This window comes from Mytilus trossulus, chromosome 8, assembly GCF_036588685.1.
Source record: "Mytilus trossulus isolate FHL-02 chromosome 8, PNRI_Mtr1.1.1.hap1, whole genome shotgun sequence".
Classification (NCBI taxonomy): Eukaryota; Metazoa; Mollusca; class Bivalvia; order Mytilida; family Mytilidae; genus Mytilus; species Mytilus trossulus.
This window is the reverse complement of record NC_086380.1, coordinates 51,789,079-51,807,354: the sequence shown is the minus strand read 5'-3', so window position 1 is coordinate 51,807,354 and position 18,276 is coordinate 51,789,079. Positions and strand designations below refer to the sequence as shown.

At 32.8% G+C, this 18,276-nt stretch overlaps 1 protein-coding gene across 1 annotated transcript; it reads left to right on the top strand.

Annotated features, from left to right (window-relative positions):
* The first annotated feature begins 9,590 nt into the window (after positions 1–9,590).
* LOC134681976 (coiled-coil domain-containing protein 86-like) lies at positions 9,591–15,811 on the top strand. The gene is made up of 4 exons (XM_063541598.1): positions 9,591–9,787; positions 12,922–13,051; positions 15,050–15,124; positions 15,439–15,811. Exons 1-4 carry the CDS (start codon positions 9,693–9,695, stop codon positions 15,502–15,504), a joined length of 366 nt encoding a protein of 121 aa, XP_063397668.1. The 5' UTR covers positions 9,591–9,692; the 3' UTR covers positions 15,505–15,811.
* Positions 15,812–18,276: the final 2,465 nt, after the last annotated feature.

The window sequence follows — 18,276 nt, the reverse complement described above, 5'->3', positions numbered from 1 at the left end:
CTGGGGTGATAAACCGGACTGGTCAGATATTTATAGGGGGCGTAACAAATAGTTAAATATAGAACATATCTATAAATAGCACTTCCGGTATCACCTTTCTATTTAAAAACAATGATTACAAACAGTAAACAGTGTAACGTTACATGTATAAAAGTTATGTGATTATCAAAACTGACATTTTGTAGTTGACCCTATTTTTTTCCCAACTTGCAGATGGTCAAACTTAAAAGAACGATCGAAAACTGTAATTAATAGCGGTGGTCTTTTTTCCTGAATTTTGTGACACATCTGAGACTACTATAACACATTATAGTAGTCTCAGGACACATGTAAAAAAAAAATAAAAAAAAAAAAAAGAATTAAGACAGAATTTTTTTTCGTGGGAAAAATTTGGTTGATTATATAAAGAAACAATGTAGCATGACTGTAGAGTGCCCTCATTATAACAAGGTATGGATCAGCCACTGTTTGTGTATAGGGGGTATCACCACCCCGTATAACCCCGATACAGATGAAACCGGACGTTGACGCGTTCGAATCGAACACACCGTGTAACACTGAGTTCAGACAGTAAGGAATTCATACTTTTAAAGACAATCCAATATCTAATCTTGGGATATTTTGCTCCAATATATTCTTTGCCATAATACTCATTAGTTACTAAAAGGTTTTTCAAAAATGTGACATTTTTATTTACAAACATCAAAAAACGCACGACGATATCAGTGATAAAACGTGCTTGGTATTTTTTAAAAACATTCAAAACTTAATGTTTCTCGTTCCTCATAGTTTTTAAAACATACATTTTTGAAAACTTCATAGTATAAATTAACAAACGTGTAAAGGTCGTTTGTTTATGTTGTATCTAGAAACAAAAAAATTACACGTTTTAAAGTGTCTTTATTTTCATGTTGTGTACGCTTCGTTGTCATTACACCTTTTTATACTGTACGCTTCGTTGACACAATATTGCGTTTTTCAATGAATTTTGCATGTATTATATTATGCTTTGATATGATTATAACCAATATGCATGTTTGAAAATAACAATTTAACACCATAACACGCAGACAGCAACCGTTGTATTGTCGAAAAACTCTTGGAGGAAATTTTTACATGTAAAAATATCCTGCGGCTCATGTATACGAAAGTGTGAATTGGTAGGAAAATACAATAATTCGACAGATGCAACTATGGCTAAGCATACAGATACACACGTCCGATTTCTAATTTGATAGCATTTTTGAAAGTGTTTACCATACGACATTCAATGTACGGTTAGATGGTGGGTTGGGTGCCCGCTAACATGTTTAATACTGCCATATTCTGTATGTGCCTGTCCAAAGCCAGGAGCGTGTAATTCAGTAGTTATATATATTTTTTGTTCACTATTTTGTGCATAAATTGGGTCGTTAGTTTTCTCGTATAAATTTTACTACATTTGTCATTACGGTGTGTTTTATAGCGGTGTAGGCTTTGTTCATTGTTAAAGGCCGTACGGTGACCTATAGTTGTTCATTTTTGTTTCGCGACATATCAGAAAACGGGAGCGATGAGAGATCGGTTTTTAATTAGATTGAATGAACATGTAACTGATAGCCATCAAAGATATAAAGACGAAGAGACAATTCTTAATGTTAACTGGTTTGATTTCTTCAATTATGTTTTTGTGTTTGTTTAATTTTTAAGGTATAAAGATTATGCTTGAATTCCTCGAACATTACAGTTTTTCTACTTTGGTGCAAAAGTCTAAATGATTGGTCAGGTCATTCTGGTTATCAAAAGCACCTTAAAGTCTATAACCACCCATATGCATTTCATTCAAATTTTGATTTATTTCGCAGAAGACCACAGGAACCATATTTATATTCCCCAGTTACCCTTGGCGTCATTGGTAAATTGTCGGTTGAGCAAAGTATCAATCATCAACCTAACCATAGACATTTTCTTCTTTCATGTTGGTACTGAACAATTTATGGACCCTTTTATTTGTTTATGACACGCGTACTTAATGGCTGATTGTTGGTTGCTAAACGCTCAATTGTTAATCTGGCATGCATGTTCAGGATAAGCACAAAGTAGCAACATATAATAAGGACACAAATGTTGCATTTCTCTCTTAAAGTTTTTGCAGGGGTTCGTACAGTGTAGTTAGCGTGGTACTCTCTTTACACGAGACATTGGATTTTATATTCCAATTCGGACTGGACTGTGTACTTTTACATACCACACAACTAAACGGGTGGCCAACTTCTGTCAGTTTTTACTGCCGGTCGGAAAAAGACCAAAGTGATCATATCTAATAGTATATATCCCAGTCACCCTTCGCCAAATTCTTTCATAAATAAAAAAAAAATGGCCACAATAAAGAGAGTTTTGCTGTACCTGTTAAATCAAAACTTCACTAAGTCTTAGCATTATTACAATGTATGCACACTTATGAGAACTCATAATACCGTACATCCTCTCGATACTGTTTATATTTGGCATTGCACAAGTTCATGCGTTTTTTTAAGCCACTTTACCCAAAAGCGTAGGATATATATAGATTCTTACATTGATACCAGTGGATTATCGGATTTATCCAATCGAGATAGTTAAATTATAAATTTTAAAGTCCGAGCCGCCTCGGCGAGGACTTTAAAATTTATAATTTAACTATCGAGATTGGATAAATCCGATAATCCACGAGTAACTATGTAAGAATCTGTTTCTCTAATGATTAAAAAGACATTTTCTTTTTTTGTTAACCGAAAATCCCCTTCGAGTGCCTTTCACATTGCACGAAGTTGTCAATTTCATTAACACCTGTTATCGTATTTTGATTCATTCTGTTAGCTAAAAAGGTCATGACCCTCAAAATCATCCAATGATCTTTTGAGATCACCAGCAACCACACGTTGATTATTTTTTTTTATACAATGGGTTCGGAAAGGGATAAATTTCCATAGAGTTAGAGAAACTGATTTAAAACACTTTAGATACATGATTTACTTCTTAGTTGTAATACGCTTTAAAATAACTATCAGTTACTACAATACTCCTTTGTCGATAGTTGATGTATATGGTTTACGTGCCTTTTACCGACATTTTGAGTTTAGCCAATTGCAACTGATCTTTTTTTTATCATCTTGTGCTGTTACACCAGTGTTCTAGGTTCAGGAGAGGGTTGGGGGTTTACGTGTGTAATCCCGCCGCACTTTTTTGTCGGTCCAACTTCAGGATCCTGTAGTACATTGCTTATATAGATCTGTCATTTTTTTTCTTCTTTAATACATAATTTATAAGTGATAAATAAATAACCGTTAGTTTTATCGTTTTAATTTTTCCTTCTTTTTTTTTTTTTTTTATAGCGGGGCCTTTTTTAGCCGACTGTATGGTATAGGTTTTCCTCATTGTTAAATGTTTTACATTGGACTATAATAATTTGCTTTATACACCTACTTTATTTAAACTTTGGTGGAAAGTTGTCTCACTGACCATCATACCAAATCTGCAAAGCTTTATATGTAAAACAAAATATTTTAAAAATAGCAGTTGGAATGCCATCCATGGCATTCGTCAAATTAAGTTCAACGAGCTCTTACATGTATGTCGGCCTTCGTCTAGGGGAATTTGGACTAAGATCGGCATTTGGAAGAGCCTCTAAAGTTTTAATGACTGTACTATACTTTTTGAAACTTTATTTCCTTTGGAATATATTTGTTTACTGTTTATTTCATCTGGAATAACATTGAAAGTGTCAATTTCCAATTAAAACATTCCCAGCAGATGTACGCTGGTTAAATATTACAATTTTAGCTTTGTATGACAGACATTTTAAGTTCAACTTTTTTGACTAAGTTAACAGATAAATATTTACAATAAAATACAGAAAAAGGGTCGCCGATACCATCTCGAAAACCTTGACAAGAAAGTGATTTGTGACGGTTTTTGTCAACGAACTGTACAGTGGTTATTTCAAAACGCACAACGAACGCGACACATTTGTTGGAACGAACAATACAGTAAGAGAAAATTTATTTTGTATGATATCGCGTTTATTCTAAATTCTAGTGCACATTTGAAGGCACGTAGTAATTCAATGTATAGTTATTTAGTATTGTTTAAGATATTAATACGCAAAGGTGTATGCACGAAAAGATATTCAGCATTGTTTATATCATAAACCGTATGAAACTGCACCATGTCTGTGCGTTTTGCATCTAGCAGTTTTATCAAACGTGTTATACAATATTTAAAACTTACAACAACTGTATAATTGAATAAATAAACTAACATGCATATTGGCATATTTATATATTCTCAAATAAGTTCCAGAGAGGCATTCGAAATTGTTGTCATCCCAAATGTTGTCCTGATTATCGCTTCGAACGCGTCAACTTCCGGATTCATTTGTATCGGGGTTATACGGGGTGATCACGCTCCGCTATGCGCTAAGACAGCCCAGGGATCCGTATAGGTGGACCGTTGTACATAAAGCCATACAATATATCTTAATTTTCTGGCGAGTTATAGTTTCTCCGACATGTATCCCGAACGGCATATAATCTAGGACCTCATCTTTATATTTCTTAATTGTCATTTTTTCAGTCCTGAACATTTAATACCAATATTTACCACAAGACGATAACCAAGCAACCCAAAATCAATCTTTTTTGTATATTATAATACACCACGTTTAATTTTCTCTTATCTTCATACTATAAAATGTCATTTTTCTATATTTTTGTATTATAGCATACACTAGATGTTCTATGAAATATTTTCCACTTGACGTTATAAGCAACCAACAATCGGTATATTAATCTATATTGTATCCACATTAGTCCGTATTCTTTATTTTCCCCCTTTTTTCTTAGTTTTGTCTCGTTATTCTATTTTCTGTAAATCCTTGTTATAATTTATGCTTTTCTTTTTATATAATCTTTCAGATATCTGACGCACTTACCTAACTCGAAAAGCACACATCAAGTTACGTTTATGGAAAGAAAAAAAAAACTCATACAAATACTAAGATTTCAATGTAAAAAATCCTCCATAACAACTTATTACTGGCAGATCAGTGAGATCATACAATGAGCCAACTTTTTTTATTTACAAGTTAACTGATCTTAAAATTGCAAACGTCAGAATAGTCTGAATGTTTCACAATAATCTATATCGGCTTATCCTTTTGGGAAGAAAACATTTAGGGACAAATCTTCACACAATACCACTTCGTCAGTCTCCGTGTCCATGAAGAAATACACAAGTTAACCAGTCATTCATGAAACCCAATTTAATACTCTTTGAATACATGTTTGAATCAATCACATGGAAAAGATGGAATGGGATTTGTCCCATACTGCATAACTTGTAAAAAAAACACCTGAGAAGTGTATTCTCCTACTACAAACTATTATGCTGAGTTCACACGTAATACGAATTTGAATTCCAATATCCATGTATTAAAGGGCAGCTTCACAAAAATTCTCCTGTACATGTGAACCTTTATATAAAATAAGTATATTGGTATGATTGATGATGAGGCAACAACCTAGCAAAGTTCAAATGACATGGATGTTCGCAAATATAATCACTGCTGGGCCTTCAATATTAAGAAAACTCCATACCATATAAATAACTGAGAAGGGCCAGACATGTAAATGAGATACAATTCAAACGTGAAAACTGTAAAATTTATATGATTTTTGATTTGTTTAATTTCTCCGACATATCTGACAACAATGTGATTCTTGATTTTTGTTTTATTTACTTAATGAATGTCTGTGTGCCTTTTTTCGCTTTATGGATGCTGTCAGAATAATGTGTATACTGTGATTATAATGATTGCTGGCAGCTTCAGTAATTCAAAACAAATCTTTGAATCTTTTTTTCTTATAAAATTGGAGATGTTTATGATACAATGAAAATTCAAGTATTATACATTTTTTTTTAATTCTTCACATTTTACACATAATATCTGTGTCCAGAAATCTTCATTGGTTTGTCTACAAAAGAAAGTAAATGTTAAAATCATATTAATGTTTGGTCACCAGTATAGCATATATGAAAAACAAAATGTTTGGAAAAACATCATTATAAAAATATACATTTTAAAATGTCTTGATGCAAGCTGAATCCTGCTACGGCATGCAAGATTATCTCGCTGTGTTGATGACACAACCCATTGGTGGCATTGGGTTGTTTCCTGTTCTTTTGTCGGGTGATGTCTCTTTGACACATTCCCTGTCTGTATTCACTATCAAAATCATGCATGAACTTTTATTATTGTTGAAGGCCATACCGTTGCCTATAAGTGCTCACATCCACCTTGTTTGAACTTGGGGTGGATAACTGTTTCATTGGTATTCATACCACATCTTCTTATTTGTATAATGTTGACCTTTTGGTACTTTTATTCTCAACTTTTGTTTAAGTCAACAGTATGTCCTCTTAATTATGTTGATCTCTACTTTTGGTAAGAGATCAGTCACCGGTTGTTGCCTCATTGAGACCTCCTTTCATTGATGCTGGGTCTATTGTTTTGCATAAAATCAAATTTTCAGTGTTTTCCTCATGCCATGGTTTTATTTTAAGGTTTAGAAATCCAATTGGTATATGTTCACCGACAACATTGCATGTATTCTTTTATGATTTTTTTTAGTGTGGAAAAAATGCCTTTTAAAAGTGCAAAAAAAGTATTGTCCAGTTGACCAGTCCAGACTTTGTTTACTAACAGTATATTTAAATTACTTTTTATAACAACGTGTCCCACTTCTTAGCCCCCTTCTTAAATGTTTGAATAAGCTAAATGCATTTGTTTAAAAAAAATCGAGCACAAATCATTTACACCGTTTGGTGTATGTTCAAATTGGCATCTTCTAGATATACTTTGTTTGGTTTTCTTCTGCTAATGGTTTTGGATTTCGTTCCGTCTTTTAAATGTGTACAACATTGCGCATCATTCCTCCCCCCTTTTTTTTTACACATATCAAAATGCGAACTCCATCATACAATGCAGACAGATACCACAAACTTATCCTGGACGAAGTTCATATTTCATAGCACTTTCAATAAAGTATTTATAAAGTTAAAGATAATACAAATCAACCACAAATGTATTTATAGCGTACACACGACTGTTCGAGTGGTCCCAGTCAATACAAAAATTGCCATTTATTATTATATTATTAACTTGCTTGCGTAGCACGGACATACATGAAAGAATATAACTACTCGGTGTTTCAGGTTGTATTAAAATTTATGTAACAGTTTGTGTTGTTGTATCATGATTATATCTTACCAAAGTTTGATGTGCTGTTATTTTCCTTTGCGGTGATGGAAGCCATGCTTTCTGGTGTTTTCCACGACTTGTATGTCGTCACAGAAAAAAATATATATAGCTTTAAACAACAATCGGTACACTCGGGCTTTTCAATAGTATTATCGTAATATAATTTCTTCCGAAGTCAATAACCAACTTCTTGGTTATTCGTCTTGGACATTATCTTTAAATACAAGCTAAAAAATCCGATACTATTCCGAATGTCATAAATTACCATTTTTATTTTTTTAAAGTTATCATGCAGTATGGGATAAATCCCATTCCATCTTTTCCGTGTGATTGATTCAAACATGTATTCAAAGAGTATTGGGTTTCATGAATGACTGGTTAACTTATGTATTTCTTCATGGACACGGAGACTGGCAAAGTGGTAGTGTGACTGTGAAGATTGGTCCCTAAATGTTTTCTTCCCAAAAGGATTAGGCGATATCGATTATTGTGAAACATTCAGACTATTCTGTCGTTTGCAATTTTAAGATCAGTTAATTTTGCAAATACAAATTGAGTTGGCTCATTGTACGTATGATCTCACTGATATGCCACTCCAGTAATATGTTTAATATGGAGGATTTTCTACATTGAAATCTTAGTAATTGTATGAGTTGTTTTTCTTTCCATAAACGTAACTTGATGTGTGCTTTTCGAGTAAGGTAAGTGCGTCATGCAGATATCTGAAAGATTTTATAGAAAAGGAAAGCATAAATCATAACAAGAATTTACAGAAATTAGAATAACGAGACAAAACGAAGAAAAAAGGGAAAAAATAAAGAATACAGACTAATGTGGATACAATACAGATCAATATACCGACTGTTGGTTGCTTAAGGTCAAGTTGCAAATATTTCATAGAATAGAGAGTGTATGCTATAATATAAAAATATAGAAAAATTGCATTTAAAGTATGAAGATAAGAGAATATTAAACGTGGTGTGTTATAAATATACAAATAGATTGATTTTGGGTTGCTTGGTTATCGTCTTGTGGTAAATAATGGTAATGTTCAGGACGGAAAAAATGACAATAAATATAAAATTATAGGCCGTTCGTTGTACATGTCGGAGAAACTATAACTCACCAGAAAATAAGGGTATATTGTATGGCTTTATGTACGACGGTCCACCTATACGGATTCCTGGACTCTCTTAACACACAGCGGAGCGTGTTATCCCCTATACGCAAACGGTGGCTGATCCAGACCTTGTTATTAGAAGGGCACTCTGCATGCAGTCATGCTACATTGTTTCCCTTATATAATCAACCAAATTTTAACCGTGAAAAAAAAATCCTGTGTTAATTCTTATTTTTTTTTTTACATGTGTCTCAAAATTCAGGAAAAAAGACCGCCGCTAATTACAGTTTTGATCGTTCTATTAAAATTGCCCATCTGCAAGTTAGGCAAAATAGGGTCAATTCCAAAATGTCAGTTTTAATAATCACATAATTTTTATACAAGTAACACACCCTTTGTATTAATTGTTTCTTAATAATATGAGGCAGGCATAACCTGTGAATGGGGACGAAGTCTGTATGTATTATTTTCTTAATTCAATTATGAAACCGAAATACCGTACGTAACGTTCCCGATTTTGGTTCTGTTGTTAGGGAATTAGCTGTGACGTTCTTTAAGTTATGACGTCATATTCGATGTAAACAAAAGAAACGCTTTCATCAGGTAACGTAACGGTTTTTTTTCATATCAAACAATTATTAAAATTGAATTTGTATTGAGATCCAATCTTATGTTTTACTAGACTGATAAATATAAAAAAAAAAATCAAAGTCTCATGCAAACAAGACAGATTTCTGCGCAAATGCGGGAAAACCGGAACAGGAACTAGATCTGAAAAAAAACGTTAACGATTTTGAGTTCATTAGTACAATGAAAAATTCGGGAAATTTTCCCAGATTTTTTTTTTTTTTTTTTTTTTCATTGATTTTTCTACCGTAATTGGGGACTTCGTCCCCATATAATGGGGATAACGGAAGTGCTATTTATAGATATGTTCTATATTTAATTATTTGTTACGCCCCCTATAAATATCCGACCAGTCTGGTTAATCACCCCAGACGCTATATTTAAATGCGTCTGGGTTATCGAGACTAGTCATCCAGACGCTATACTTTGAAAAATAAAGCGGCTGGATGATCGAGACTACAGAAAATATTGATCAAATCACAAGATAATTTTTGATCGGAGTAGTGTATTTATTTTAGAACTTTTTTTCTTCATTTATTGACATCATTTGAACGTTTTTAAGAACGAATTATTTTAACGGTCTGATAATAAACGTTTTGACACTGAGAAACACATTTTTATCACACGTTTTCTGTTGGACTTCTTGTTAAAGATTGTCTTTTGGTCATGTCAGAACTAAAAAAGAAGAGTGAAAACCCAGAAAACATAACGCGAGGAAAACCTAAATCTGGCAGAGTTTGGAAAAATGTGCAAAACCAAAGGTATCAATTGTTTTACAATTTGTTATGGATCTTTTATTTTATTTGTTATTTTCTGCTAGTCCGAGATTACTCTGACATCCAACGGCTGTTTTGCCACAAGCTGGGGCCGTGGGACTTCAGAGCTCGTCCTGTATCAAATAGTAGATATTTGCCCACACAAATTGGATGCGCTACTTCATCGCTTCTGGGCCGACTGAGGGCCTTGGAATTATATAAATCGGGCATTAATCTCTTCATTTTTCATTTATCTTTTCATATAAGTAAGTTTCACCTACCTGTCAACCTTTATTTTTCTATATGTTAACATTTTTTACAGAGACCCATCGGTTGTCTGGCAAAACAGCCGTTGGACGTCAGAGTAATCTTAGACTAATTCTGCATGTTCTGTTGGTTATGAAAGGGCAGACACTAAAGCTAGCACGCTAGCCTGAAACAGGTAACTAAAGACAACTAGTACTTTGTGACGTGCTAGTAAATGTCTGTGGCGCAGTAGCCTGAGGGGCTAGTAAATTTATTTGTCATTGAACATTAATATTTTGTATTTTTGGCAAAGTACAGTCCATTCCGCGGTCATATCTGACAAATTTGTCGAATATTGTCTACACTGGTTCCACAAACTCTTTATTTACATACAGATACAGATAGTGGAAGGTAAAATTTCCACCGTAAACTAGTAGCTATATATAGTCAACTCAGCCTAAGATTACTCATCCCATAAAGTTAGAATGCATGATGTTACAAGATAACCCGTTTTGAAATGAATATAAATTAGACTGTATATACATTTTGGTTGTATTGTATTTTTTTATAAATCACATCAGAGCTCCAGATACATGTATATCTTGTGCGTAGTTTACCCTTAAGTTAGGCCAGATTTTTTTTATTATCTGTTCAACGAGATCCGCCGACTCCACATCTTCCGATTTCAGAATAAAAATAAAAGTAGTGCTTCCTACTTTCCTACTTTTATTTTTTATTTTTTACGCCGACTGTTATGAAATCCTAAAAAAAAAAAAAAAGTACGAGTACAGGTCTGCGATTTTTAATTTATCTCTTGTCTTGTCAAACAAAACGGCGACTTCCGGGAAGGGACCGTTCTTTTTTACATTAAACTTGAAGTGCGATCACTAGAGAGAAGTTCGTGTTCACTCAAATTTGTTAAGTGTAATTGAAATGAGGCAATCGGGGTCATGTTGTCCAAGGAGTTACCGGAAGATGTTGGCATCAGCCGCATTATAACCAACGAGGCAGATGTTGAACATGACATGCCGGTCAACGTTTTGGAAGAGTTTGGGTTTATATTTTTCCTTTGAAGAAGTATCGTAGTATGCATATTAAAATAGTATCAAGGATATCAATTAAAATCAATAATGCTTTTTGAATTTTGTGTATGGATGGGACCAAATCATTTGAAAAACCACTTTTTTGATTCACGTTCACCCCCTTTCACTTTCGCACCCTACAGTACATGTTTGCACCCTACACAGGGATAAAACTTGGGAAACTCAAGCTGGTAGCCCAGACCAAATTATTCCTAAATGATGTTTGTATTTTGAACTAAATTTTATCAAAATTTTAGTAGTCCAGCTCAAAATCTAGAGGCCATGGGCGACCAGGCCCCTGCTAAGTATTATCCCTGCTACATGTTTGCACACAATTTTTTTTATTGGTTTTGTGTGTTTGATAATTTGTGAATCAAGTCAGATTGACCAGTATTTTATTTCTGTGTTGAATAAATCATGAGGTCAAAAGTAAATAAAGAGGTTTAATATAGAATATTAAACACCTTTTTAAAGGAATTTATTGGTGTATAAACTGGGCCAATTTACTCACTATGAAATGTTTGTGAGTGACTTGGTCCAGTTTATACACAAATAAATTCCTTTTAAAAGCCGTTTAAAACTTATAATTCTTTAAAGTTGGGGATAAGCGAAAATAAGTATTTTAAACGTCGAGTCGGTCTTTGTTTTTTTAGTATCCCAATATCCAGGAAATTAAATTCTATTTGCATAGATGCTGGGAACTTTCCTTCTAGACTAAATATTATCATATTGAAGAGGCTCGGGATACCTGATGAGGTAAAGCCATGGTAGTTTAACCTTAACCGAAACACCCAAAAAAAATCCAAAATTTATCTACATGTATTTAAAAGAAAAAAGAAAATTAAACAAAACAGAATAAGAAAAGAAATAAAATTAAATATAAAGAGAATGTATTAGTATATATAGGATTGGTTCTGGACTCGTCATTTTTCATTCTAGTTGTCTTAAGCAATTATTGTTATTGTATGGCCTTCAACATAGAACTTTGGCTCTCACCATATTAAAAGTAGGCTATAAAGGGCACCAAAGTTGACCAGTGTAAAACAATTCAGACTTTATTCATACAAACAGCCTGATTAATATATATAAAACAAATATCATACACAGTATAAACATTTATTAAACATACACTTAGAGGTTCCTGACTGGGTGACAGGTATACATATATATAGTGTATACGCAGCCAAGTTGATATATTTGCCTGGTGCCATGGATCTATATTAGAGTAAATAAATAAAAAAAAAACATAGTTTTTTATGTTCAAATTAATAGAAGGGTTAATATACTGGTCTGTTTTCATTCCATTGTACTTGTATTTTGATAAATTCTTAAAAAAAAAAAAAAAAAGGGTCACTTAGATTGGTTTTATTTTTATTTTTAGTGTCGACTGGACCAATTTTGCACTTTTTTTTTTTTTTTTTTTATTTCGTCCCCTCGACCCTTTTTTTTTACAAATTTTCTCATTAAACAGATAATAAAAAAAGTCTGGCCTTATCTATTACATAGTCGTCGTGTACATAGTTTAAATTAGAAAAGAGTGTTGAAAGGTTCCCTGTTGAAATTTTTCCATTACTCCAAAAGTGCATGTGGTGATTAAAACTTTTCCATCTACTCTGTCTTTAACGAATTAGTGGTTGTCTTGTGACAGGCGCAAACATGCGGCATGGTTAAACATGTTTATGAGATCTCAACCCTCCCCCTATACCTAGGCAAACGCTAATTCGAGTAGCCAATGTAGAAAAGTAAATGCATAACAACTTAAGTTTTTGTGATAGTTGTATTAAAGCTTTACATTTTCTTTGTTTTCAATAGATTTTCAGATATTAAACAAGTGAAATCTTTCAAGACTTCATGGTCAAATAAAATGAAGAAGAAAGCAGAAAAGAAGTCAGTAATGGATTTTGAAAAACGTTTGAAAGATGAGAAAACCAGAGAAAAGGAGGTTTGTTCTTTTATCTTTTACACAACCTTACTTTAATAAGTCATGTAAGTGCATGTGAGTGCTTGTAAAAAATAATATGTCCATGAATTGTATATACTTATTCCTCTGTTTTTGTGGGTACAAATATCTGTGGAATAAAAATTATATTTTCATTTACTATAATTCATTGCATGGTACATGAGAATGAAAAATGGTGTACTTAATTTATAATAAGCTCACATAACCTTAACATAGGGAAGATATAGTAACTGAGATATTAGTGATATATATAAAGATACATGGGTATCACCAGCCCAGTAGTCAACACTTTGGAGTTGACACTGATATCACTAATGTGGTCATCTTTGTCGAGCCTGAAAAAGCGAGACTAAGCAATCCTACATTCCGTCGTTGTTGGCGGCGTCAACAAAAATTCACTCTGTGGTTAAAGTTTTTGAAATTTTAATAACTTTCTTAAACTATACTGGATTTCTACCAAACTTTGACAGAAGCTTGTTTTGGATCATAAGATAATATCCAGAAGTAAATTTTGTAAAAATAAAATTCCATTTTTTCTGTATTTCACTATAAATGGACTTAGTTTTTTCTGCGGGGAAACAAAACATTCACTCTGTGGTTAAAGTTTTTAAAATTTTAATAACTTTCTCAAACTATCCTGGGTTTGTACCAAACTTGGACAGAAGCTTGTTTATGATCATAAGATAATATCCAGAAGTAAATTTTGTAAAAATAAAATTCCATTTTTTCCGTATTTTACTTATAAATGGACTTAGTTTTTTCTGTGGGGAAACATTACATTCACTCTGTGGTTAAAGTTTTTAGAATTTTAATAACTTTCTTAAACTATCCTGGGTTTGTACCAAACTTGGACAGAAGCTTGTTTATGATTATAAGATAGTATCCAGAAGTAAATTTTGTAAATAAATAATTCCATTTTTTCCATATTTTACTTTTAAATGGACTTAGTTTTTCTGCAGGGAACCATAACATTCACTCTGTGGTTAAAGTTTTTAAATTTTTAATAACTTTCTTAAACTATCCTGGGTTTGTATCAAACTTGGACAGAAGCTTATTTATGATCATAAGATTGTATCCAGAAGTAAAGTTTGTAAAAAGATTACTCCGTTTTTTCTGTAATTTACTTTTAAATGGACTGGACTTAGATTTACTTACAATCATAAAATAGTAACAAGAGGAATATTTTTATTGATTTTTTTCCTCATTGTTGTTGATCCTGCGATTTTCAGCAAAAAGAGGCGAGACACTGGGTTCCGCGGAACCCTTACAATTTTTTATAAATTTCCTGTTTACAAAACTTGAAAAAAAACTAAGGATTTTCTTATCCCTTGGGAATTTTGGATCCGCAATGCTCTTCAACTTTGCACTTGCTTGGCTTTATAAATATTTCTATATGAGCGTCACTGATGAGTCTTATGTAGACGAAATTGTGTCTGGCGTACTGAATTATAATCCTGGTGCCTTTGATAACTATTTATGGGGCAAAATATTTGACCTTGTATCATATGGAAAAACACCAAGGAGTCTGAATATCTGACACAAATTCCAAAACCTCACCTAAGTACATCCTTAAGAGCTGTACCCTTTATAGTATATCTATTATTGTATTAAATTTTTATGTTCCTGCCAGTGGAATCCAATTTATTCATGGTTTTGTATAGTTTATGCAGTTCTTCTCCTGAATAAGTGTATATGTTTAATGATTTCAATTAATCAAGTCAATAATTGAACATGTTCAAAATTAAAGTATTCCCTGTCACCGTGTGTTACCATGGTTACTGATAAAGTTACAAAAACTATACTCTTTTTTAGACACCAATAATTAGACCTGTTCATATGTGTTTTGTTCACATACATTTGTGTTATTGGGTATTTGTCTGTTTAAATCTTCCCCTCCAATATGTGTTTTCTTTGTATTCTTTCTCATTTATATACAAACAGAATTAGATGTAAAATTTGTTTATTATTTTGTTTTAATAGGACAAAAGACAGAGAAAAGTAGAGAAAGAGAAGAGAAGAATAGAAAATCAGAGGAAATCAGAAATTGTTCAACCGGTATATTATTTTATTACAATTGTCTTGCTGATCAGTAATTATTAATATTTCCAATGGTAAATTAAAGTAAGATGTACTATTAAGTATTTTTGCTTAAATGGGGCCCCTTATGGGTGAGTATATGCTGATATAATCAAAATACCCATGAAAAGGCTCTCAGATTGACATCCAATACATGTATTGTTTATACCCTGCGTTGAAGGTGTTGTGATGTAATTTTGCAAGGACCAGTAGCCCATGGTCCCTATTATTTGAACTTCACTAGAAAGATTTATTGCAAGATTTTTATACTTTTTTTTTTAATTTTCTTTCAGATAAAAAATACAGCAAAAATCAAGAGAATGAAAAAGAAACAGCTAAGACTTCTAGAAAAGAGGTGATGGAAATAAAGACAATGAACAGAGAGAATTTTATAACTGTTAAATAACAGACATATTGCTCCAGGGCCCTGAAACTGTCATTACTGAACTGTATAGGTTTATTAAACCTAATTAAAGGCCCTATCAACTAATTTCTTCATTGTTTATTATTGTTTATTCACCTATTGTCGTGGGTCACCCATTTAGTCAAGTTATGGAGGCAAAATGTATTTCATGAATATTCTTAATAAAGTCTTCATTACTATAAATAGAAATAATTTTGGAGTATATTTTATAGTTTACAAATAAAGTCTATTTCCATACCAAACATGACTTGACTGTTCATAATTGTTAACTTTCCTTCCATTAATTGTCTGGTGTGACTCCCTCTGGTGATGTTAATATATTTCAACTTACTGAGTTAAGGTCAGTTTAAAAGGAACCACTAGCCGTAGGTCAATGATACTTGGTACATGTATGTAGTCGCATGAACTTTGGAACATCTCTTTCCCATTGAGATTGTTTCTTGTTATTCAATCAAGGTCAGTTTAAAAGGAACCACTAGCCGTAGGTCAATGATACTTGGTACATGTATGTAGTTGCATGAACTTTGGAACATCTCTTTTCCATTGAAATTGTTTCTTGTTATTCCAATCAAGGTCAGTTTAAAAGGAACCACTAGCCGTAGGTCAATGATATTTGGTACATGTATGTAGTTGCATGAACTTTGGAACATCTCTTTCCCATTGAGATTGTTTCTTGTTTTTCCAATCAAGGTCCCACAAGGGACATTTACATGTATGATAATATAAGCAACAAACATGAGACATTGTACAGTATATAAAGTGACAGATATTATAATAGACAAATGACTAGATGTGTCTGAATGACACGAATGAGCCCATCTAAAAAAAAATAATCTGCAATTTCAACAACACATGTGGACACAAACATGATGGTTGTCTCACAGGTAAAAAATCAGCTCAAAATCTGAAGTCGTACAGAAAAAAGGGTATAACTGATTTTCAACAATTTTCAAAGTCTTAAAACTCTCAATTTTTGCAAAAAATCAGCAGAGTGGAACTTAACTTAAACTTGATCTGTAACTCTTCATGGTTTGTTGACATACCAAAAATCAGCCCAATATCTAGTCTGTATATTGGTTTGTTGTGGAATGACAGAACTACAGAATGACAGCATGGCAGTATGACAGAGTGACGAACAAGGGTAAAACTATAATTTTGCTGCAGGCCATAAAAATAGCAGAATAACAAAAATACATTAAAAGTATTTTTCAAGTTTTTTTTGTTTTTTTATCCCTTTGTTCCTTATTACCATTATTATTTCTTTTTATAGCTGACTATGTGGTATAGACTTTGCTCATTGTTGAAGCCAAACTGTGACCTATAGCTGTTAATTTCTGCTAAATTTTGGTCTCTTGTTGAGAGTTGTCTCATTGGCAATCAAACCAAATCTTCTTTTTTTTACACATGCGTGATAGGACCAGACTGAGTGATTGATGGTTGCTTTATTACTGATAACTTCTTGTGGAAAATATTTCATGCATGCCCAGACGAGAAATAAATAGGATCATATGGACTATATAGTATGTTAGAGCTCATGTTGCTCATTTTTTTGCCCCCGCTGTAGAGGAGGGGGAATTAAGTTTTATTATCGGTCGTCCCATTGTCTATATCACTCTGTTCAGCTCTTAATATTATTCCGTATCATGTCTTTGTGACGTCAAATACGTTGACCTGGCCTTAATAACTTTGACCCGGACATATTAGCGACGTCATAATGTTTGAACCGACGTTAATAACTTTGACCCGAACTTATTAAGATCTATTAAGTCATCTTTTGTGTGCTGGTAAAACAAAGAAAACACTACTGAAACACGCAAATATAGCCCGATAAATCGATTATCAGATTATCTGCATATTGATATTGTAAAATATCAGCTGCTTGACATAATATGAAGGCATTTTGATCTCGTTCGCTACACTCACTCGACAAAAAGCTTCATATTATGTCTCGCAGCTGATATTTTACGATATCAACATGCAGAAAACCTGATAATCCGTACCTCTTGTATGTCTTTACGTACGTACGTCATATAGTTATAGTTATATTTGAAACAACTACAGTCAATGTTTTTTTTAAATCTTCTTTGAATATGGGAGTTATCTTTCTTTGTCCAGAATGTTAGTTGAATCAACTAAAACCAATGTTTAATACAAATTCAATGCAATATTCAATTTTACTACCAACTGATTTATAAAAGCAATCTTCACCATTCATTGCTTACAAGCACTTGGATTACCATTTTAGTGTAATACCTCTTTAAAAATGGAACAATTGCTGAATTTTTTCGTTTCTGTTCTCTTAACAAATGTTTGTCTCAACTTAATTTAATGAAATATAATTATATATATATATATATAGAATAACCATACATTGTCTCAAAATATCAATGTTATTTGTACGAGGCTTAGAAACAGGTAAAAGCAAGGCTTGATATTTCGAGACAATGTATGGTTATTCTTTATATGCTGCAGCTCTTAAAACTGTTCTAAATGAAATATTTAGGGTAAAAAACATCATTTTTAAATTTGAAGCGGATGACGTAAAATTTCCGCGAAACCTGTATGTTTTATTGACGTCATAAATAAAACTCTACGGAAACGCATTGTCAACGTCATAAACAAGGTGATATACAGTCAGTGACTGTATATGACATATGAATATACGGTCAATGCAATTTGACTGCTCAAATAGCACAGCTGCAGTATA